This window comes from Coregonus lavaretus, assembly GCF_964263955.1.
Source record: "Coregonus lavaretus genome assembly, chromosome: 25".
NCBI lineage: Eukaryota > Metazoa > Chordata > Actinopteri > Salmoniformes > Salmonidae > Coregonus > Coregonus lavaretus.
Window position 1 is genome coordinate 5,468,500 of NC_140012.1, and position 22,993 is coordinate 5,491,492.

General features: G+C 42.6%; 1 protein-coding gene across 2 annotated transcripts; it reads left to right on the forward strand.

Annotated features, from left to right (window-relative positions):
* The first annotated feature begins 223 nt into the window (after window positions 1-223).
* On the forward strand, window positions 224-21,332 carry LOC311101139 (E3 ubiquitin-protein ligase CHIP-like). Of its 2 annotated transcripts, none has more exons than XM_084142207.1 (9): window positions 224-527; window positions 1,188-1,325; window positions 2,186-2,416; window positions 2,658-2,856; window positions 7,943-8,108; window positions 12,928-13,006; window positions 13,194-13,250; window positions 19,718-19,834; window positions 20,189-21,332. In XM_084142207.1, exons 3-9 carry the CDS (start codon window positions 2,303-2,305, stop codon window positions 20,312-20,314), a joined length of 858 nt encoding a protein of 285 aa, XP_083998333.1. In that variant the 5' UTR covers window positions 224-527; window positions 1,188-1,325; window positions 2,186-2,302; the 3' UTR covers window positions 20,315-21,332. The 2 variants fall into 2 exon arrangements, with proteins under 2 accessions (XP_083998333.1, XP_083998332.1); XM_084142206.1 differs by lacking the exon at window positions 224-527 and adding an exon at window positions 658-1,052.
* Window positions 21,333-22,993: the final 1,661 nt, after the last annotated feature.

Below are 22,993 nucleotides of genomic sequence, written 5' to 3' on the forward strand. Positions count from 1 at the left end.
GAACACGTAGGATAAACCCTCCCTCAGAGGTACTGAGTTGAGTAGGAGGATTTCGAAATGTTGTAAACAATGATTGACCACACACTCCAGCGCAGTGGGTGGCGGCATGCACCTTTAACGTTTGTTTGCGGACCGCCTTAAATCATAGAAGAAGAAGAAGTAGACCCTCCCTCTATTGCGCCATGTGCTCGAGGGCGGTGCTCTTGCCATACCAAGCAGTGACGTAGCCAGTCAAGATGCTCTCAATTGTACAGATGTAGAACTTTTTGAGGGCCCATGCCAAACCTTTTCAACACAGACAGAAGGGGGTTCGTTATTAATATCTTTGTTTTCAACCTCCTGAGGGGGAAGAGACACTGTCGCGCCTTCTTCAAGACTGTGCACATGGAACATTTTAAGTTCTTAGTGATTTGGACACCGAGGAACTTGAAGCTCTCGACCCACTCCACTGCAGCCCGTGGATGGGGGTGTGCTCGACCCCCGTTTTCTGTAGTCCACGATCAGCTCCTTGGTCTTACTTGGTTAAGGTAAGGTAAGGTTAGGGATAGGGTTTATGGGAGGGACGTCCCAAGGTCTCTGGATAGCGCAACCATTCAGTAACCTACAACTTTTTTTTTTACTGAAGCGTACCTCGCGGGGTTCCGTAGTATACATGACGTCAGTATGACAACAAACTAGTTAGCTCTTAGCGCTGTGCCATAGCTAACAGCTCAATGGGAAAAGCAAATCAATTAAGACTTGAAATTGGAAGATACTGGCACATCAATCGTCTGTATATGAAATTATTTTGAAAATGTGAGGTTGAAGATGGTTATTTTGTGTGTAGCTCAACACTAATCAGTAGCTAGCTAGTTTTAATAACCGAAATTTGAGCTTGGCTAGCCGGTAGTTAGCACTTGACTTGATCATCATGACTCTTGAGTTCCATTACATTAGACATACTGTAGCTAAATCATTGGATGAAGGCGTATTCTGTAGAGGGAGTTTTGTTAAGAGCCGTGACGCTCGGTCTGAACATTAACAAGCATCGCTTATGATGCGTTTTTGGAAGCGTAAGGACCTTATCTTTCATATCAGTGATCAATCATTTTCAAAAAACAAAAGTTTAAATTGATACACAGCTTTATAGGGCTAATGTTCCCACACCACCATATTTCCATTTCACATCGCTTGTTTACGGAAAACAGGTCGGAAGACAGAGTGGACTACCTGTGCTAATTAGCTATCTGCGCCCCCCGAAAACGCCTGCTGTGTGCAAACGGAAGACAGACGCCACGAACGTGTTGTCACTGAAAAATACGGTTGTGTGTTAAAACCAGTGTACAGTAAGTGTGTATTTTTTCTGCATTAGTGACATTATTTTGATGTGATATGAAAGTAGAATGATTTATTTCAAGAACCGTAACGTTACCGCAATTGAGAATCGATTCACGTTTAGATTGAATATTTCGCCCTTTAAACAGAACATGTAGCTAAGGTCCTTGGACAAAGGAGTAACGCTAGTCTCCTTTTAGTCCACTATTGGGCTAGCGTTAGCATAGTTGCTTAGCCGTGGGGATGTTGTGGGGTTTGCATGGATTTGGACGTTGCAATGCAGCAGACATTTGACTCAGTACACCATATCAGCAAACCCATGGGGAAAGTCCACTGTCTTTGCCAACGCAGCTAGCTAGCTAACTTACCTTGTTTTTTGCAGTGACACAGGGACTGAGGGAGGGAGCAACGTCAGCCATTAGCTAGTTAGCGTAGCTTTGACATTTGGGTGTATAGCAGCATTTTGACAAATACAGTCCTATCGGTGTGGTCATGGCCAGGTGGTGTGCCCGATGGTGACTGGCTTTAATGCGTCTCAACCATTGACTTCAGCATGTTACAGTTGCACAACCATATGATGATGCATAGCTACTATGGGCCTCCTGTAGCTCAGTTGGTAGAGCATGGCGCTTGCAACACCAGGGTTGTGGGTTCGATTCCCACGGGGGGCCAGTATGAAAAATGTATGCACTCACTAACTGTAAGTCGCTCTGGATAAGAGCGTCTGCTAAATGACTAAAATGTAAATGTAATGCATAACTAGCTAGCCAGTGAAATGTCAGGGCTCAATGTATGCGTTGCAACAGCGACTGCACCACAAGCAGCAGCAACGCATTGACTGTTGCTGATGCTGCCTATCTTTCTTTTCTAGTTGCTGAGAAGACAAAAAAACAGGTACATTCTTTCACCTGAAATCTAGCCAGCCGGAGAGACGGGGAACAGGATAGGGAAACAGCGCGCAGCGGGCGCCGAGGAGCCACCAGAGAAGATGGCTGGCAGCCCAGAGAAGAGTTCCACAGCACAGGAGCTGAAGGAGCAGGGCAACCGGCTGTTCCTCTGCCGCAAGTACCAGGAAGCTGCCACCTGCTACAGCAAAGCCATAGTGAGTAGCGAGCTGCTGCTCTTAATGGGAGTGATGATGTAAAATGGCTACACCATTTCAGATGGCTTTGAACGGCTATATGACTTGAGATCTTGACACTGTCTTATTAACCTACTGTGAATAGACTGATGTCCGAATAGAAGTAGCTTGGCCTAATGCACCCTTACAACAGTAGCTTGTGCAATATGTAGGCCTAACATGTGCGTGGTTGCGCCTGTGTGTTTATATATCCTGCCAACAGAACCGGAACCCGTCAGTGGCGGTGTACTACACCAACCGGGCTCTGTGCCACGTGAAGCTGCAGCAGCACGACAAAGCCCTGGCGGACTGCAAGCACGCGCTGGAACTGGACCCCCAGTCGGTCAAGGCCCACTTCTTCCTGGGCCAGTGTCACCTGGAGCTGGAGAACTATGACGAGGCCATCGGCAACCTGCAGAGAGGTCAGGACCAACCCTCTGGGCCAGTTTCGTAGACACAGATTAAGTTTGGGCCTGTATTCACTAAGGGTCCGATTTAGGAAATGACGCCTTTCTTAGGCAGGCCTTTCCTATGCACTTCTCAGTAGTTGGTATTCAGACTAACCTTATAAAGTTGCGTAACGGCTTTGCAGGCGTGGTTCGCTTGCGCGCGCCATATAAGTGTAATTGAACCGCTGAAAACCTTCCCACTGGCAGGCCAACAGATTTTTTCATGGAGTTTTCATTCAATAGGGTTTTCAGTACGTTTGTCTTAAGTCATCCCTTTAAATACAGTGTACCTTTTAAGTTTGTATTTTTGTCGACAGACTCAATAGAATATATAGAGAGAACGGTTCAGAATATTAGGGATCAATTAAAGAAAGCCATCTAAATATATACATATTCGTCTCTGTTTCAGCACCAATTGGTAGATTTTAAAATACTCTGATCTTGTAGATTTTTTTAGGGTCAGGAAAGTATTTATGGAGAGCCTTTATGCACAAAAGAAAGAACTGTAATTTGATTCATTCTGAAAATGGCCACATTCAGTTCTTTAACCTGTGGTAATGTTGGAAGAGTCGTGTACATAGATAATTATAATAGAGAGAATAGTGTACAATAGCTAGACCCTCGTCTATTGCCTGCACTAACCATGGAACTAGGTGATGACACAGCCAAGTATTGCGCCATGCGTCGGGTTCAAACTGCTATGTCTTGGTCTGTGCTCCGCTCCATAACGATTTAATTAGCATTTTAAAAATATACAGTTGAAGTTGGAAGTTTACATACACCTTAGCCAAATACATTTAAACTCAGTTTTTCACAATTCCTGACATTTAATCCTAGTAAAAAATTCCCTGTCTTAGGTCAGTTAGAATAACCACTTTATTTTAAGAATGTGAAATGTCAGAATAATAGTAGAGAATTATTTATTTCAGCTTTTATTTATTTCATCACATTCCCAGTGGGTCAGAAGTTTACATACACTCAATTAGTATTTTTTTAGCATTGCCTTTAAATTGTTTAACTTGGGTCAAACATTTCGGGTAGCCTTCCACAAGCTTCCCACAATAAGTTGAGTGAATTTTGGCCCATTCCTCCTGACAGAGCTGGTGTAAATGAGTCAGGTTTGTAGGCCTCCTTGCTCGCACACACCTTTTCAGTTCTGCCCACAAATGTTCTATAGGATTGAGGTCAGGGCTTTGTGATGGCCACTACAATACCTTGACTTTGTTGTCCTTAAGGCATTTTGCCACAACTTTGGAAGTATGCTTGAGGTCATTGTCCATTTGGAAGACCCATTTGCGACCAAGCTTTAACTTCCTCACTGATGTCTTGAGATGTTGCTTCAATATATCCACATAATTTGCCTTCCTCATGATGCCATCTATTTTGTGAAGTGCACTAGTACCTCCTGCAGCAAAGCACCCCCACAGCATGATGCTGCCACGCCCGTGCTTCACGGTTGGGATGGTGTTCTTCAGCTTGCAAGCCTACCCCTTTTTCCTCCAAACATAACGATGGTCATTATGGCCAAACAGTTCTATTTTTGTTTCATCAGACCAGAGGACATTTCTCCAAAAAGTACGATCTTTGTCCCCATGTGCAGTTGCAAACCGTAGTCTGGCTTTTTTATGCCGGTTTTGGAGCAGTGGCTTCTTCCTTGCTGAGCGGCCTGTCAGGTTATGTCGATATAGGACTCGTTTTACTGTGGATATAGATACTTTTGTACCTGTTTCCTCCAGCATCTTCACAGGGTCCTTTGCTGTTGTTCTGGGATTGATTTGCACTTTTCGCACCAAAGTACGTTAATCTCTAGCGGTATAACGGCTGCGTGGTCCCATGGTGTTTATACTTGTGTACTATTGTTTGTACAGATGAACGTGGTACCTTCAGGCATTTGGAAATTGCTCCCAAGGATGAACCAGACTTGTGGAGGTCTACAATTGTTTTCTGAGGTCTTGGCTGATTTCTTTTGATTTTCCCATGTCAAGCAAAGAGGCACTGAGTTTGAAGGTAGGCCTTGAAATACATCCAAAGGTACACCTCCAATTGACTCAAACGATGTCAAATAGCCTATCAGAAGCTTCTAAAGCCATGACATAATTTTCTGGAATTTTCCAAGCTGTTTAAAGGCACAGTCAACTTAGTGTATGTAAACTTCTGACCCACTGGAATTGTGATACAGTGAAATAATCTGTCTGTAAACAATTGTTGGAAAAATTACTTGTCATGCACAAAGTAGATGTCCTAACCAACTTGCCAAAACTACAGTTTGTTAACAAGAAATTTGTGGAGTGGTTGAAAAACGAGTTTTAATGAGTCCAACCTAAGTGTATGTAAACTACCGACTTCAACTGTATATATTGTCAACTGGTACTAATGAACCTTAGCAACAACCACATGGCTGTGACGGCGTTTACAGAGGAAGCAAATGAAAGTAAACCAAACAATGTAATTAAATGGAATGATAATGTAGGTTTTACCAACTGAAGGGAACTAATAGTAAATTGGCAGTTGAATATGTGTTATTATTATTAAGCCAACTGACGGTCGATACTCATAGTGGTTAATATTTAACATGACAGAAATAGGAGATAGAGAAAGTCGGGGTAGGCTATAATTAAGACATTCAAGAGTTCCCATCCCTGCGAGTTAAAAGGCCATACAATTGAAATTCTGCATGATGGCACAAACTTTACTGTAGGAAAGTTGATATGCTTTAGTTTTCTGCCATATGACTTGCTTCACTTTTGTCTCCAGCAATTATAAGGTCAAATATTTCTAAAACTAATGTCATTTATATTTACAAGTTCCTCATCCAAAAAGTTTACTAAGTTACATAGCTCTTATCAATAGCTTTTATCAAGCTGTAAATTACAGTGCATGGACAATGGTGTTATTTCAATCGGGAAAAATAAAGTAATGCTTTTTCCACTTGGAGCCGGTAGGTTCGCTAAACCTTATTCATGGTTTCCTCGTGCGTAAAGGTGGTGGAATTATTAGAGAATTAAGGCAAGATCAGAATACGGCGAATCGTTAGACACCTCCGCCACACAGTCATTTATTCGATCTCCACCCAAAATGAATAGTAGGTGAATAGCACGCTGTTCTCATGCTTAAATTCGTCAGAATACACATGGAGAGAAAAGAAAAGGAATTACGTTCCAAATACGCGCGCTTAACTCTGGTCGGAATCGTGCCCAAAGTGTCCCAGTGTATAATGAATACATTTATATGGACAGTTTTTGTATGCCTTCCTCAGTATTCAGGTAAACACTTAATGCCCCCCACAATGTACAGTGCATTCGGAAAAGTATTCAGACCACATCACCTTTTCCACATTTTGTTACATTACAGCCTTATTCTAAAATGGATTTTAAAAAATCATTTTTTCCTCATCAATCAACACAATACCCCATAATGACAAAACAAAAACTGAATTTTAGATTTTTTTTGCAAAAGTACAAAAATAAATAACTGCTGTCACATTTACGTAAGTATTCAGACCCTTTACTCAATACTTTGTTGAAGCACCTTTGGCAGCGATTACAGCCTTGAGTCTTCTTGGGTATGACGCTACAAGCTTGGCACCCCTGCATTCTTCTCTGCAGATCCTGTCAAGCTCTGTCAGGTTGGATGGGGAGTGTCGCTGCACAGCTGTTTTCAGGTCTCTCCAGAGATGTTAGATCGGGTTCAAGTCCGGGCTCTGGCTGGGCCACTCAAGGACATTCAGAGACTTGTCCCGAAGCCACTCCTGAATTGTCTTGGCTGTGTGCTTCGGGTCGTTGTCCTGTTGGAAGGTGAACCTTCGCCCCAGTCTGAGGTCCTGAGTGCTCTGGATCAGGTTTTCATCAAGGATCTCTCTGTACTTTGCTCTGTTCATCTTTCCCTCGATCCTGACTAGTCTACCAGTCCCTGCTGCTGAAAAACATCTCCACAGCATGATGTTGCCATCACCATGCTTCCAAAGAGTTCAATGTTGGTTTCATCAGACCAGATTATCTTGTTTCTCATGGTCTGAGAGTCTTTAGGTGCCTTTTGGCAAACTCCAAGCGGGCTGTCATGTGCCTTTTACTGATTAGTGGCTTCCGTCTGGTCACTACCATAAAGGCCTGATTGGTGGAGTGCTGCAGAGATGGTTGTCCTTCTGGAAGGTTCTCCCATCTCCATAGAGGAACTCCAGAGCTCTGTCAGAGTGACCATCGGGTTGTTGGTTACCTCCCTGACCAAGGCCATTCTCCCCCGATTGCTCAGTTTGGCATGGCGGTCAGCTCTAGGAAGAGTCTTGGTGGTTCCAAACTTGTTCCATTTAAGAATGATGGAGGCCACTGTGTTCTTGGGGACCTTCAATGCTGCATAAATGTTTTGGTACCCTTCCCCAGATCTGTGCCTCGACACAATCCTGTCTCGGCGCTCTAGAGACAAGTCCTTCGACTTCATGACTTGGTTTTTGCTCTGACATGCACTGTGGGACCTTATATAGACAGGTGTGTGCCTTTCTAAATCATGTCTAATCAATTGAATTTACCATAGGTGGACTCCAATCAAGTTGTAGAAACATCTCAAGGATGATCAATAGAAACAGGATGCAACTGAGCTCAATTTCAAGTCTCATATCAAAGGGTCTGAGTGCTTATGTAAATAATGTATTTCTGTTTTAGTTTTTTATAATACATTAGCAAAGCCTGTTTTTGCTTTTTCATTATGGGGTCTTGTGTGTAGATTGAGAAAAAAAAATGAATTAATACATTTTAGAATAAGGTTGTAACGTATCAAAATGTGTACTAAGTGAAGGGGTCTGAATACTTACCGAATGCACTGAAGATGTGCAGTAGTGGGTTGAGTGCAATTTAGAATGCTATCTGCCACATTCGAACTATACCCAGTACTAGGCAACTCTGTGAGGATATGGTACTAAACTGCAATTGTTTTGAATGATGTAGTGTAACTACAATGTTCTCTTGTATAATGTTTAAGATCTGTAGATAGAAAAGAGGCAGCATTACTGTTTTATGCTCTTACTTTCAATGGACAACATTGATGTCTGGACCCGTTCTGTCGGCAGCTTACAACCTGGCCAAGGAGCAGAGGCTGAACTTTGGAGACGACATCCCAAGTGCCCTGCGGGTCGCCAAGAAGAAGCGCTGGAATGGCATTGAGGAGAAGCGCATCAACCAGGAGAACGAGCTGCACGCCTATCTCACCAAACTTATCCTGGCAGAGAAGGAGAGGTGAGGGAGGGACCGGGAGCTAGGCTTTTGGGTTGATACTTTTGTATGAGCAAAACGTCTGCACTGATATTCCTATTCCTTTAGAGAAGCATTCGAGTTCATTGCATAAGAGTTCATTGCATACGAGTTCATTGCCAGAACCCCCTTGTATGAAATTAAATGAGTTGCTACACATTAATAATCATGTGTGATAATTAGGGCTGTCCCCGACAAAAAAAAAAGTATGTCCTTTCGACCAATCGATGCTCGAAATTTAAAAACGTGTATTTTTCCATATATAGACACACTATGTGTTTTAATAAAATCAACTATATGCATTGAGCTTGTCTGAAGCTTAAAGCACACTTTGATGAAATAAGACACATGACTCAGATCAAGATAGCCAGAAAACCTGTATCCGACCATCCTCCTCCCACTCCCTTTCACACCAAGTGGTTATCAAAAGGCAGAGAGCTGGAAAGATTTTTCAAATACATTGAGGAACTATTCTCAGACTTTGTTGACTTACTGTTAGAGGTGAAGAAACATTACTTTGAGAAGCTCCACAGCTCAGTGGTGTTAAGACAATCAGAAATACTATCAGATCCCCAAATGGGCACATTTATAGCCTAGGCCTACTTCTATGCGTAATCAGGTTCCCGTCCTTACTTATCATTGACAGGAGCGCTCCAAACAAAAGACAATGAATAAATTGACAAAACTCGTAAAGGGAATGAAATAAACCAACATTTGTTTCTCACAGGTGTAGCATAGGTTGTGCGCTCTGCAAACAATGTTTCCACTCCGACAATGAGAACGGTATAAGACTGCAATAATAATATATTGAATGCGTTCCTGGAAATTACCGTAATCAAACAAACATTTTAGATGAGAAATTATGGGAATTAACAGTAAATGTACTACTGGTGATATGTCATGGGGAATTGATAGACACTAACAATCCAAGGGCAAACAATTCACACAATGAAGTTATGAAACAATGAACGTGCATGAATTGGCGGGAGAGAATGCATTCTGGAGAGAGACGTGCATCTTAGCCACACTCCCCTTCTTCTTGCATTGTGCCATCCCCGCTGCCTCCGCAATGGATTAGTCCACTGAGACAGTCACGAATCAGGCTGGTGTCTCGTGTGCCATAAAAAAAATATATATATTTGCTACTGCTCGCCTAAAAAAAATACTGTTGATCGTCCAAGTCGACTAAATGGGGTCAGCCCTAGTGAGAATACAACTGTTGAGATGTTGATGCAAATCTTGGGAATGAGTCTGGTTCTAGGAATGAATCTGGTTAATGCATTACAATTTGCCGTTGCATTTTCTCTTTTGTTCAATAGGGCTGGAACGGTAATTGTATAAAACTGTGTAACCGACGATTATTGATGAAGACCCATTAATAAAATAACCGTTCTGACGTTCATTTTATTGTATTTTTAAGTAAATATATGATAACAGTAGTGGAAATGAATGATTATTATAAACAATGTTTTTTCTACCTTATTCTGTCTCCATCTCCCTTTTGATGTTGGAACATGATCTATCTGTACTACCTTATGCATAGTGCTCTGGCTTTACGTTTTGTCCGGTTTGTAAAGATGAAAAAACGATGCTAAAAGCCACCATCTCTGCTGAATTTAACTACCAAATGTCATTCTTGTTGAGTGTGGACATTTATACAGTGGGGAGAACAAGTATTTGATACACTGCCGATTTTTGCAGGTTTTCCTACTTACAAAGCATGTAGAGGTCTGTAATTTTTATGATAGGTACACTTCAACTGTGAGAGACGGAATCTAAAACAAAAATCCAGAAAATCACATTTGTATGATTTTTAAGTAATTCATTTGCATTTTATTGCATGACATAAGTATTTGATACATCAGAAAAGCAGAACTTAATATTTGGTACAGAAACCTTTGTTTGCAATTACAGAGATCATACGTTTCCTGTAGGTCTTGACCAGGTTTGCACACACTGCAGCAGGGATCCATCAGGTTTCGGGGCTGTCGCTGGGCAATACGGACTTTCAGCTCCCTCCAAAGATTTTCTATTGGGTTCAGGTCTGGAGACTGGCTAGGCCACTCCAGGACCTTGAGATGCTTCTTACGGAGCCACTCCTTAGTTGCCCTGGCTGTGTGTTTCGGGTCGTTGTCATGCTGGAAGACCCAGCCACGACCCATCTTCAATGCTGTTACTGAGGGATGGAGGTTGTTGGCCAAGATCTCGCGATACATGGCCCCATCCATCCTCCCCTCAATACGGAGCAGTCGTCCTGTCCCCTTTGCAGAAAAGCATCCCCAAAGAATGATGTTTCCACCTCCATGCTTCACGGTTGGGATGGTGTTCTTGGGGTTGTATCATCCTTCTTCTTCCTCCAAACACGGCGAGTGGAGTTTAGACCAAAAAGCTCTATTTTTGACCACATGACTCCCTATCAGACCACATGACTCCCATTCCTCCTCTGGATCATCCAGGTGGTCATTGGCAAACTTCAGACGGCCCTGGACATGCGTTGGCTTGAGCAGGGGGACCTTGCGTGCGCTGCAGGATTTTAATCCATGACGGCGTAGTGTGTTACTAATGGTTTTCTTTGAGACTGTGGTCCCAGCTCTCTTCAGGTCATTGACCAGGTCCTGCCGTGTAGTGCTGGGCTGATCCCTCACCTTCCTCATGATCATTGATGCCCCACGAGGTGAGATCTTGCATGGAGCCCCAGACCGAGGGTGATTGACCGTCATCTTGAACTTCTTCCATTTTCTAATAATTGCGCCAACAGTTGTTGCCTTCTCACCAAGCTGCTTGCCTATTGTCCTGTAGCCCATCCCAGCCTTGTGCAGGTCTACAATTTTATCCTTGATGTCCTTACACAGCTCTCTGGTCTTGGCCATTGTGGAGAGGTTGGAGTCTGTTTGTTTGTGTGTGGACAGGTGTCTTTTATACAGGTAACGAGTTCAAAATTACAGACCGCTACATGCTTTGTAAGTAGGAAAACCTGCAAAATCGGCAGTGTATCAAATACTTGTTCTCCCCACTGTAAGTGAATGTGAGTCTGAGACAAAGTGATGAAAACCAAAGTTGAAATCCATGCTAGGCTAGTAAATATAATATATTGTATGTGTGCAACAGCTGCACACTGCAACTGCATGACCACTGTGTGATAGACTTGTTTGGTGCCAAAGATGGTACAGTGTGTAGATAGGCTAAAACTGCTTCTCCAATAGAAATCCCTGATCACACTTGTATGCAATGGATAGCTAAGCTTATGCGTAGACACGATGACGTGTTTCTAATGGTAGTCTTGCACCGAACTGCGCATGTTCAGGCTGTCAAATCAAAGGCACTCCTTCGATGTGAAGTTGTTTTTGACTAAAATTAAATCATGTCAGTTTGTCACTTTCACGAGGTTGGACTAATAACATGTTCAACTATTTTAGACATTGGCTTGAGTCTAGGCTGCGCCTTTTTAGATTTCGAGAAAATTAACATCTAAGGAAACATTTTAACTTCTCGCATTTAATTTTCAAACCCCGGCCTGGTCTGTTTCGCAAGCCTTCCCGCAAGTCTCGCGATGTTGCGCCACTGGCTTTAGAAACTCTGTGGTGCTGCCTTGCAGCTAATAACTGTATATATGCATGGACAGTCCATTGATCACAGATCAAATTTGATTTGTCAAATGCGCCGACTACAACAAGCCCGTAACCAACAATGCAGTTTTAAGAAAAATAAGAGTTAAGAACATATTTACTAAATAAACTGAAGTTAAAAAAGTAACACAATAAAATATCAATAATGTGGCTATGTACAGGGGGTACCGGTACCGAGTCAATGTGCGGGGGTACAGGTTAGTCGAGGTAATATGTACATGTAGGTAGGGGTAAAATGACTATGCATAGATAATAAACATTGAGTAGCAGCGGGGGGGGGGGGGTCAATGCAAATAGTCCGGGTAGCCATTTGATTAATTGTTCAGCAATCTTATGGCTTGTGGGTAGAAGCTGTTAAGGAGCCTTTTGGACCTAGACTTTTGGACCTAGACTTGGCACTCTGGTAACGCTTGCCGTGCGGTAGCAGAGAGAACAGTCTGACTAGGGTGGCTGGAATCTTTGACAATTTTAAGGGCCTTCCTCTGACACCACCTGTGATGTACTGGGCCGTACACACTAATCTCTGTAGTGCCTTGCGGTCGAAGGCCGAGGCGGTGATGCAACCAGTCAGGATGCTCTCGATGGTGACACCATTCATTCCTATGTGAAGACTCAATAGCGCATTGAAGCCAAGTGAAGTTGGTTCAGATTGCATCTCATGGAGACATCACATTTGCAGTTTGAGCTACTCCAGGAAGTGACTTTGCAGGCTAGCCCAATGCTGCCCCCTCTCATTGAGAAACTCAAGTTGAAGGCAGTCCATGGTACTGCACCTAAATTATCTTTAATTCTTCTTTGTGCGATTTTAAAATAATTGGTTGAAGGACATACCTTTGGTGTATTAAGAGCAATTATTGGTACCATGATTGTCTTATAAACATTTGTATGTATTTTTTGCACGAAGATTTATATTTTTCCATTCACTATAATGGGGATTCTGTTTTCTGCTAACATTGCCTGCAGTACCGCGGTCGGCCTTGAACTTCCGTGGCTTCAATGAGAGGGGGTAGTCGTCCCCCCCTGAGCGCAGCAGACAGGGTTGAGACGAGAAAAGTGTGCCTTTTAATTTTTCTGTTTATAACGGTGACCATGGACATTTGCCTGACAAATAACCGTAACCCAAAATTCCATGATTGTCACAGCCCTATTGTTGAATGTACATCTTCATATTTTCTCAGGGAAGTGGAGGATTGCCGGGAAAACAAAGAGGAGGACAATCAGAGTGGAGGTGATGTCGTCAAGATCAAATCAAAACATGTGGGTTATGTCCATATTCTCCTATGTCTATATTCAGGGACCACTCGCCTTAAGTATTTGAGCACTGGCGTTGTGTAACTGAATTGCCTTCATATAGCCCATTTCTCAATATCCCATTGATATTGAGGGGTATTTGTATTAATGCTCTGTGCTAGCCTCACCAACTCTCTGCTCTTTTCCTAAATAGGACAAGTTCCTTATGGACATGGATGAGCTCTTTTCACAAGTGGACGAGAAGAGAAAAGTGAGTAATGATACATTTTATTTAGCTGAACACACCATTTACTGCTATAGAGCTCGCCAGCTTGTAGTCCTAAAAAATGGAAATGGGTTACCTCTGGTGTGCTAATTCCAGCGCGGTGGAAGTGTCAACCCACTGTTCACCTGTCTTAGTGTACCTGATGGTCAAATGCCGACCCTTCTACCTCCTGAGGGAGTTTTCAGCTGTTATCGTGACTGATGTATTCATTCCACCTCAGGACAATAAAAATAACAAGCTGGCGCTTAACAAACTGTACAAGACTATAAACAAGCAGGAAAACCTACACCCAGAAACTGCCTTTCTGGTTGCAGACAATTTTAATTTGTAGTCACTAAGACACGTAATGCCCAACTTCCATCAACACGTCTCCAACGCCACTAGGGGCAATAAAGTCCTAGACCACTGCTATTCTACCCACAAGCAAGCGTACAAGGCCTTCCATTGCCATGCGGCAAATATGATCATGAATCCGCAGAAGCTGAAACAGGAAGTACCTGTGATTCGCTCCATTGAGAAATGGTCGCCAGAATCAGAGGTTATGCTACAGGACTGCTTTGCTAGTGCTAATTGTAATATGTTTAGAGAATCCACCAATAACATTGACGAGCTAACCACCTGTATGCATCGGCGACGTTGTACCCACGGTGAGGTTTCGCCAATCAAAAGCCCTGGATTAACGCAGAGGTTGGCGCTAAACTAAAGAACAGGGCTACCGAAAACAGAGCTATCGTGGCCCACCATGATGCTACGGCCGAAGACAGGAATAAGTACAAGAAGACCTCTGCAGAGTCATCAAATGAGCAAAAGGACAATCTAGGAATAAGGTGGAATCATATTACACAAGCTCCGACGCCTGCCGCATGTGGAAGGGGCTATAGTCATTACGGATTACAAAGGAAGACCCAACCGTGATCTGCCCAACGATGCCTCTCTAGCAGACAAACTCAATGCATTTTATGCACGCTTTGACAACAACATCGAGCCAAGTGTGAGGGCCGTCACCGACCCAGAGGATTGAGTGATATCTCGCACTCCGAGGCCGACGCTGACCCGTAACACAGGGGCCCCACAGGGGTGTGTGCTTAGTCCCCTCCTGTACGCCCTGTTCACCTATGACTGTGTGGCCACGCTCAACTCCAGCACCAAGTTCACTGACGACACGACGGTGGTAAGCCTGATCACCGGCGATGATGAGTCCGCCTACAGGAAGGAGGTCAGTGACCTGGCAGTGTGGTGCTGGAGCAACAACCTCTCCCTCAACGTCAGCAAGACCAAGGAGCTGATTGTGGACTACAGGAAAGGGTGGGGGGGGGCTAGCACACCCCCATCCACATCGACAGGGCGGCAGTGGAGCAGGTAGACAGCTTCAAGTTCCTCGGTGTCCAAATTACTAAAGACTTAAAATGGTCCAAACACACAGTCGTGAAGAAGGCGCGACAATGCCTCTTCGCCCTCAAGAGGTTTAAAAAGTTTGGCATTGGCCCTCAAATCCTCAAAAGCTGTACCCTTAAGAGCATATTGATTGGCTGCATCACCGCTTGGTATGGCAATAGCACCGCCCTCCATCGCATGGCACTACAGAGGGTTGTGCAGACAGCCCAGTACATCACTGGGGCCGAGCTCCCTGCCATCCAGGACCTCTATATCAGGCGGTGTGAAAAGAAGGCCCAGAATATCGTCAAAGACTCCAACCACCCAGGCCATAGACTATTTTCTCTGTTGCTGCATGGCAAGATGTACCAGTGCATCAAGTCTGACACCAACAGGCTCTTGAACAGCTTCTATCCCCAAGCAATACGACTGATAAATAGCTAACAAAATAGCTACAAGGACTATCTGAATTAACCTTGTATCTTTATTTACCTTTTATTTCAAACTCTCTATGCACACTTACAGGGCCCTACACACTCACACACCTTTACTCCAACACACACACACACACGCACACACAAACACTCACTCCAACATTTTCTCACTCACACATAATATGCACATATACATTTATACTGACTCTGCACACCCATTCACATACAAGCTGCTGCTACTCTGTTTATATCCTGTTGCCTAGTCCCCTTACCCCTATTAATACACTACATGGCCAAATGTAGGTTGACACCCCTTCAAATTAGTGGATTAGGCTATTTCAGGCAAACCCGTTGCTGACAGGTGTATAAAATCGAGCACACAGCCATGTAGTCTCCATAGACAAACATTGGCAGTAGAATGGCCCGTACTGAAGAGCTCAGTGACTTTCAATGTGGCAGTTCGTCAAATTTCTGCCCTGCTAGAGATGCCCCGGTCAACTGTAAGTGCTGTTATTGTGAAGTGGAAACGTCGAGGAGCAACAACGGCTCAGCCGCAAAGTGGTAGGCCACACAAGCTCACAGAATGGGAACGGCGAATGCTGAAGCGCGTAGCGCTTAAAAATACGTTCCTCGGTTGCAACACTCACTACCGAGTTCCAAACTGTCTCTGGAAGCAATGTCAGCACAAGAACTGTTCGTTGGGAGCTTCATGAAGTTGGTTTCCATTGCCGAGCAGCCGCGCATAAGCCTAAGATCACCATGCGCAATGCCAAGTTTTGGCTGGAGTGGTGTAAAGCTCGCCGCCATTGGACTCTGGAGCAGTGGAAACGCGTTCTCTGGAGTGATGAATCACGCTTCACCATCTGGCAGTCTGACGGACGAATCTGAGTTTGGCGGATGCCAGGAGAATGCTGCCTGCCCCAATGCATAGTGCCAACTGTAATGTTTGGTGGAGGATGAATAATGGTCTGGGGCTGTTTTTCATTGGTCGGGCTAGGCCCCTTAGTTCCAGTGAAGGGAAATCTTAACGCTACAGCATACAATGACATTCTAGACGATTATTTGCTTCTGACTTTGTGGCAACAGTTTGGGGAAGGCCCTTTCCTGTTTCAGCATGACAATGCCCCCGTGCACAAAGCGAGGTCCATACAGAAATGGTTTGTCGATCGGTGTGAATAACTTGACTGGCCTGCACAGAGCCCTGACCTCAACCCCATCGAACACCTTTGGGATTAATTGGAATGCCGACTGCGAGCCAGGCCTAATCGCCCAACATCAGTGCCCGACCTCACTAATGGTCTTGTGGCTGAATGGAAGCAAGATCCCGCAGCAATGTTCCGACATCTAGTGGAAAGCATTCCCAGACGAGTGGAGGGGGACCAACTCCATATTAATGGCCATGCCATGATTTTGGAATGAGATGTTCGACGGGCAGGTGTCCTCATACTTTTTGCCATGTAGTGTATCTACCTCCATCACTTCAGAGTCCCTGCACATGTAAATATGGTATTGGAACTGACTTTTTAAATATTTCCTGTATATAGTATGCTTGCTTACCTACTTTGTTTATTTCATATTCTTATTTCTTGTGTGTGTTTCTAGTAATACGTTGTTATTGATTATTGTATTGTTGGGTTTTGAGTTTGCAAGAAAGGCATTTCACTGTGCATGTGACATTAACTTGAAACTTGGTTCGTTCGGCCATTCCTATGGGGGAATTAATGGGGAAAGAATGTGGTTTTGGGATAAACGTCAAAAATAAGGTCTGAGGTTAACACAGGCTTAGAAGATCTTATCAGTCAGTGAACATGAATTATGAACCCTTTATGTGCTTGTTTTGATTACATACATGCTTCAAAATTCACAAAAGGTGACGCAAGCTGAAGATTATCTCATAGAACAACATTTTAAAGATCTCCTATGCCTGTGTTTACCACAGACCTTATTTTCAGCATTTATACAAAAACCCTAAAAAAAAAAAAAGCTTTGGCCAACTAGCCATTACGGAGTTACTGCCTACAAAAAGACGCCATTACTATTGCACTTTATTATAAGCAACTTTCAATCCAGACTAATGGTCATTTCACTGAATGTTACATATTTTTCAATATTGTTAGATATAGCACTACACAGAGCTCTATGCATTACTGAAATAACAATACATATTCGATCTTATTCTTAAAATGTATTTATAAAATATATAAACAAATATTTTTTATATATAAAAAAAATATTTTTGAGAAACGTATACAATCTGTCCACACTCTGTTTCTGTGATCAGCTGGATTTGACCCGCCACCTTACTTTGACACTTCGAGGTGCCAGTGTTATCGTTACCAAAATAGACTAGCCCCTCCGTCTCCTATTTCCAGTCCAAGCCGTTTCTATGGCAACCACCACCTCAAGTTGCCTGTCGAGGCTTGTTATGAAGGATTATTTGGGGCCTATACATTGTTGTTCCCACGGGGGGGCCAGTATGAAAATGTATGCACTCACTAACTGTAAGTCGCTCTGGATAAGAGCGTCTGCTAAATGACTAAAATGTAAATGTAAAAATGTTGATTTAGTGCATGTAATTGTCATCGTCTTGCCTCAACATTTGGTGTTTCAAACTGCTATACTGGGTTTTGTTCATTAGGGCACACCACAAAACGTTTTACAATTGAAAACGAAAATAAGTAATTCTAATTGGGCTGGGAATTGCCAGGGACCTCGTGATTCGATATCACGATATTTAAATGCCGATACGATATGAATTGGGATTCTCACCATTCTATATGTATTGGGTAAATCCATTTGAATTGATCATTTTTGACAGCAACCCTTTTGATTTGAATGGAACCTTCCATAAAAAACATTAGGAACACCTTCCTAATATTGAGTTGCGCCCACTTTTGCCCTCAGAACAACCTCAATTCTCAATTACTGACACTTGTGGCTGCTTCGCATGATGTATTGTCTCTACCTTCTTGCCCTTGGTACTGTTGACTGCCCAATAATGTTTGTACCATGTTTTGTGCTGCTGCCATGTTGTGTTGCTACCGTGTTGTTGGCATGTTGTGTTGCTGGCATGCTGTGTTGTCTTAGGTCTCTCTTTATGTAGTGTTGTGGTGTCTCTCTTGTCGTGATGTGTGTTGTCCTAAAAAAAAAAATGTTTTATCCCAGCCCCCGTCCCCACAGGAGGCCTTTTGGTAGGCCGTCATTGTAAATAAGAATTTGTTCTTTACTGACTTGCCGAGTTACATAAAGGTTAAATAAATACATTTGTCGGGGCATGGACTCTACAAGGTGTCGAAAGCGTTCCAAGCATCCCACAGTTGTGTCAAGTTGGCTGGATGTCCTTTGGGTGGTGGACCATTCTTGATACACACGGGAAACTGTTGAGCGTGACAAACCCAGCAGCGTTACTATTCTTGACACACTCAAACCGGCGTGCCTGGCACCTACTACCATACCCCGTTCAAAGGCACTTAAATCTTTTGTTTTGCACATTCACCTTCTGAATGGCACACATACACAATCCATGTCTCAATTGTCTCAAGGCTTAAAAATTATTCTTTAACCTGTCTCCTCCCTTTCATCTACACTGATTTGAAGTGAATTTAACAGGTAACATCAATAAGGGATCATAGCTTTCACCTGGTCAGTTTATTTAATGGAAAGAACAGGTGTTCCTAATGTTTTGTACACTCATTGTATTTGCCCATTGTTCTCACAGTGACTTTTTGGAATTGAATGCCTCAATATTCAAGACATGGTGCAAAGTTGACACAACTTCAGATGATGTAAAATAGGGTTTAAGCTACAATATATGCAAGTATGGAAGAAATCAGGAGTTTACACGTTTTTAGATAATTTACGTTAAAGGTTATACAAATATTTGTTTAAAATAAATTAATAAGTAGTTTTGTAAGCTTTTAAATGATGTCAAACTTATATTTTCCAGTAATAAAGACATGGATGTCTCATGGTATGGTGGAGGATGCAAAATGGGGGAACTTTGAGCACCTATATTTTCTAAATGTTTTGGCATTTAGATCCAAAAAGTCTCACTTTCTGAACACATCTACCATGGACAAACATGTATGGAAAGTTTTGTTTAAATCAAAAGGGATTCATATGGATTTACCCTATTATCATTCGATATTGCAATTTGATGTTCCAAACATATTGCTCCCTATATGTCTGCTGCAGAGAGATGAGAGCATGATAAATTTAGTTTTGATCAGTTGTGGAAAACATGCTGAAAACATGTTGGCTCACTATTTAAAAAGAAGCTGGAGAACAAGGTATAGGATGAAAAATACCAGCGTTTTGGTGCAGGTACAGACTACTAGTGCTAGCTAATGCTAGCTAATGCTACCTAGCAAAAAAATAAGTGTATTTTAATTTTACAAATCGATACTTTGTTTCAAAGTATCAATATAATATCGTCCAAACATAATATTGCGATATCTATCGATTTTTTTTCCCCCCACATCACTAGTTTCTTATTGGACAAGTTCAGGTAGTCCGTCCCTGTTTCAGTCAGTTTTCTTCCGTTTGGTACCTAATGAATATGATATAGATGGTGTCTAGAGGGAAGTATTTAGATGTACATACATGTATCATCTTCATGTATGTATATTGTTCTGAACCCCACAGAAGCGGGAGATCCCTGACTACCTATGTGGAAAGATCAGCTTTGAGTTGATGAGGGAGCCCTGCATCACCCCCAGTGGGATCACCTACGACCGCAAAGATATTGAGGAGCACCTACAGGTACTGTATACCATCCTTTCATGGTCATACACATAGACCTCTACTCAACAGAAGTATAGGTAAACCGTTGACCATTCATAGACATACTGTTCTATCCTCTCACCTACATTCTATGTTCTATTCATCCACACTACCAACTACCAATCACTTACTGCTAAATGATAATCTATTCATATACCTATAAATACACCTGCAGTTGCTAGACTACCATCCACTCATCCACAGAGGTAATACTGTCCAACGTAAACTGTAAATCATGAGTGAAATACAAAATATCATAATAATGAAAGCTACCTTCTCACAGCAACACCAATACCTCAAACAATCATAACATTTTTCCTCCATCCTCTGTAGCGAGTGGGCCATTTTGACCCGGTCACCCGGAGTCCTCTGACCCAGGACCAGTTGATCCCCAACCTGGCCATGAAGGAGGTCATTGACGCCTTTATCCAGGAGAACGGTTGGGTGGAGGACTATTGAACTCCCATAACCCCCCATGGCTCAGATACCCACACAGCCCAGAGCTGAGACCCACACCAGAAGTGTAAAAACAAAAAAAAAGAAGACATGGCAGAATTCAGATTCCCTCCAGGACATGCACTTTACACACAGGGGGGGCCATACTCTGGACTGCCAAATGACAGCCATAGCTCAAGGTGATTCCTCTCTCCTTCCCAATCAGTCTCTCTAAATCTTTCTCTCTCTTCCCTTCCTCTGATAGTCCTCTCTCTCCCTCAGAATCGGGGGCCATGTTTCTCAGGTCTCTCTCGCTCTCCCTGTCTCCAGCGCTCTCTGTCTCGCTCTTTCTCCCTGACTCTGTCTCTTCCTCTCTCTCTCTCTCTCTCTCTCTCTCTCTCTCTCTCTCTCTCTCTCTCTCTCTCTCTCTCTCTCTCTCTCTCTCTCTCTCTCTCTCTCTCTCTCTCTGTCTCTGTCTCTGTCTCTGTCTCTCTCTGTCTCTGTGTGCCACAATCCTCACTGAACACTTCACTCTGCACTCAGAACCCTCTAATGTAAAGCTTCCAATCTCCTCTCAAATAACATCGAAACTATCTATCCAAACTATGAAAATATTGGCCTTTTATCTTGCTCTTTACTCCAGTATTATTTTGTTTACTTTGATTTTTGAAAAAATTATGAGTTAGTAGTATAGTTAGTTGTACCTACCGTAATTACTTATTTCCTACAATTCAGTGTTGGTGGTCCTGGTCAATGCCAAAGCGTTGGTTTAGTTTTCAAACAATCTAGTGTGGATTTTTTTATGCAAGACAATATCAAATGTGAGATGGATTATGAAAGAAACTGACCAACCAAATCAGTATTTATCAAGTCATTTGCCTTTGCTGGGGAGTTATAACATGAGGTCATACAAACTAGAATGTTCCGACCGATGGTCAACTGACCTCTATTGCATTATATCAGTCCCACATAGCGGGCAGTTATACTGTGTTGAATGTACGCTTATAGTGAGAGTGAATAAATTAAACCTATTTTATTTCACGACGAGTTGTAAGATGTGAATGATAGACTGTTAATCAGTGGAAAGCAGAGAGACACTACATGGTCTTTTCTATTCACTCTATAATGGTTCAAATAATATCTGCATATTGATGGTATGAGAAGGTCATCTTTGCTTTCTTTGTGGGTTTGAAGTTCTTGAAATATGTTTTGAAAGACTGTGCTGTACTTGCTGTTCTTAGAGACAAAACAATGCGTCTGTGCGCATTTACAATGTGTTTGGCAATTGGCTAGTAGGGCACCTGCCACAACAGTATGTGATTGACATGACAATGGACTCCCTACAGTGCTAAGCATGAGGTCTGCTGAGGTTAACCCTTTACACTCGTGTCAATTGGCCTATATGGATATGGCTAAATTGAAATGTTTCTTACAGAATAAATATGAAAAGCATATGCATAGCCATAATGGGAATTGAAAGGGAACAGTTTTAACATTATGGGAAAATTATTAGACCAAAGGTGAGGACATAACAGTTTACCTGACACAAGACTGAATCCAAACATACCACTGTTGATTTTGTGAATTTTTCATTTACTGTTATTTTTGCTGCATTTGTTGATAATGAAATATGAAAATACTCTGGATAAATTCAGTAACATGATAAGAATATTCCTGAATAAATGTGGGGTAGGTACAACATAAGACAAACAAATGACAAGGGTTTGAGTGAGAGGACTCACTGGTGTCTCAGTGGCCACACACCTCCAACGTGTGCACAGTTCATAAGTAATTTCAATGCACTTTTTTAGCTCTTCTAGCTGTGCAGTTGAGGAACTAGAGCAAGCACAGTTGTAGTTTTATTTGAAACACAACCGTGCATCCCCGCCCTCACACAATTACAGTTTACACAAACCAAAAATGGTCCCATTATAAATCTCAATCTGGCTCAGGTGGGCATCATTTGAAAGCCTGTTCTATTGCCAGCATGTCTAGCTAATTTATAAAATATGATATTACAGTGTTAGGCTTTCACAATGCAATTCAGAGAGACCGATCATAATTTTGGTGCACATAGAAAGGAGTCATGAGTGCATTCATGTGTGTGTGCCGCGGCAAATGTTCTTCACAATAGGCAGACGGTCTCATTCTGTTCAGAATAACCAAGGGTATGAAACATGTAATCTTGTAACTGTACATCAAACATAGTGATCATAAACGTTGACACTATATGACATGAGTTTTATGATATGGAATGTGAAGTGCACATGTTTGGCTTGCTTGTATGACATCAGTGGTATTTAATATAATCCTCAATGTGTCATCTTTCAAAATACATAGTGTTCTTAAATTACAGCATTTCCCTCAGACAGCAAAAAAATTGCAAATGTTGGCCAATTAGTGGGAGGGGTGGGGGCAACTTCTTGTCGCGCGAAGTGCTCAAGTTAAGAACAGCTGTCAGTCAAAACCCATACAGCGCTGCGAAGTGCAGAGCCAGAGCTCTGACGTCATGTATAGCATGTTTAAGTGATAATGCCCTCAAAAGCCGGTGTTAAGAGGATATATTGGCGCGGGTGCTGTTAGCCCCGAGACAAAGTCGAGTGCCGGCAAAATGTGCCAATATAACCTCCAAACACCGGCTTTGAGGGCATTCTCACTTTTATACAACGGGTTACCAACAAATTCAATTAATGATTGACATAT

Coding starts and splice junctions, on each gene's coding strand:
- LOC311101139 (XM_084142207.1), top strand. CDS start 2,303: ATGGCTGGCAGCCCAGAGAAGAGTTCCACAGCACAGGAGCTGAAGGAG. Junction 8,109..12,927: donor ATCCTGGCAGAGAAGGAGAG/GTGAGGGAGGGA, acceptor ATATTTTCTCAG/GGAAGTGGAGGATTGCCGGG. Junction 13,007..13,193: donor TCAAGATCAAATCAAAACAT/GTGGGTTATGTC, acceptor TTTCCTAAATAG/GACAAGTTCCTTATGGACAT.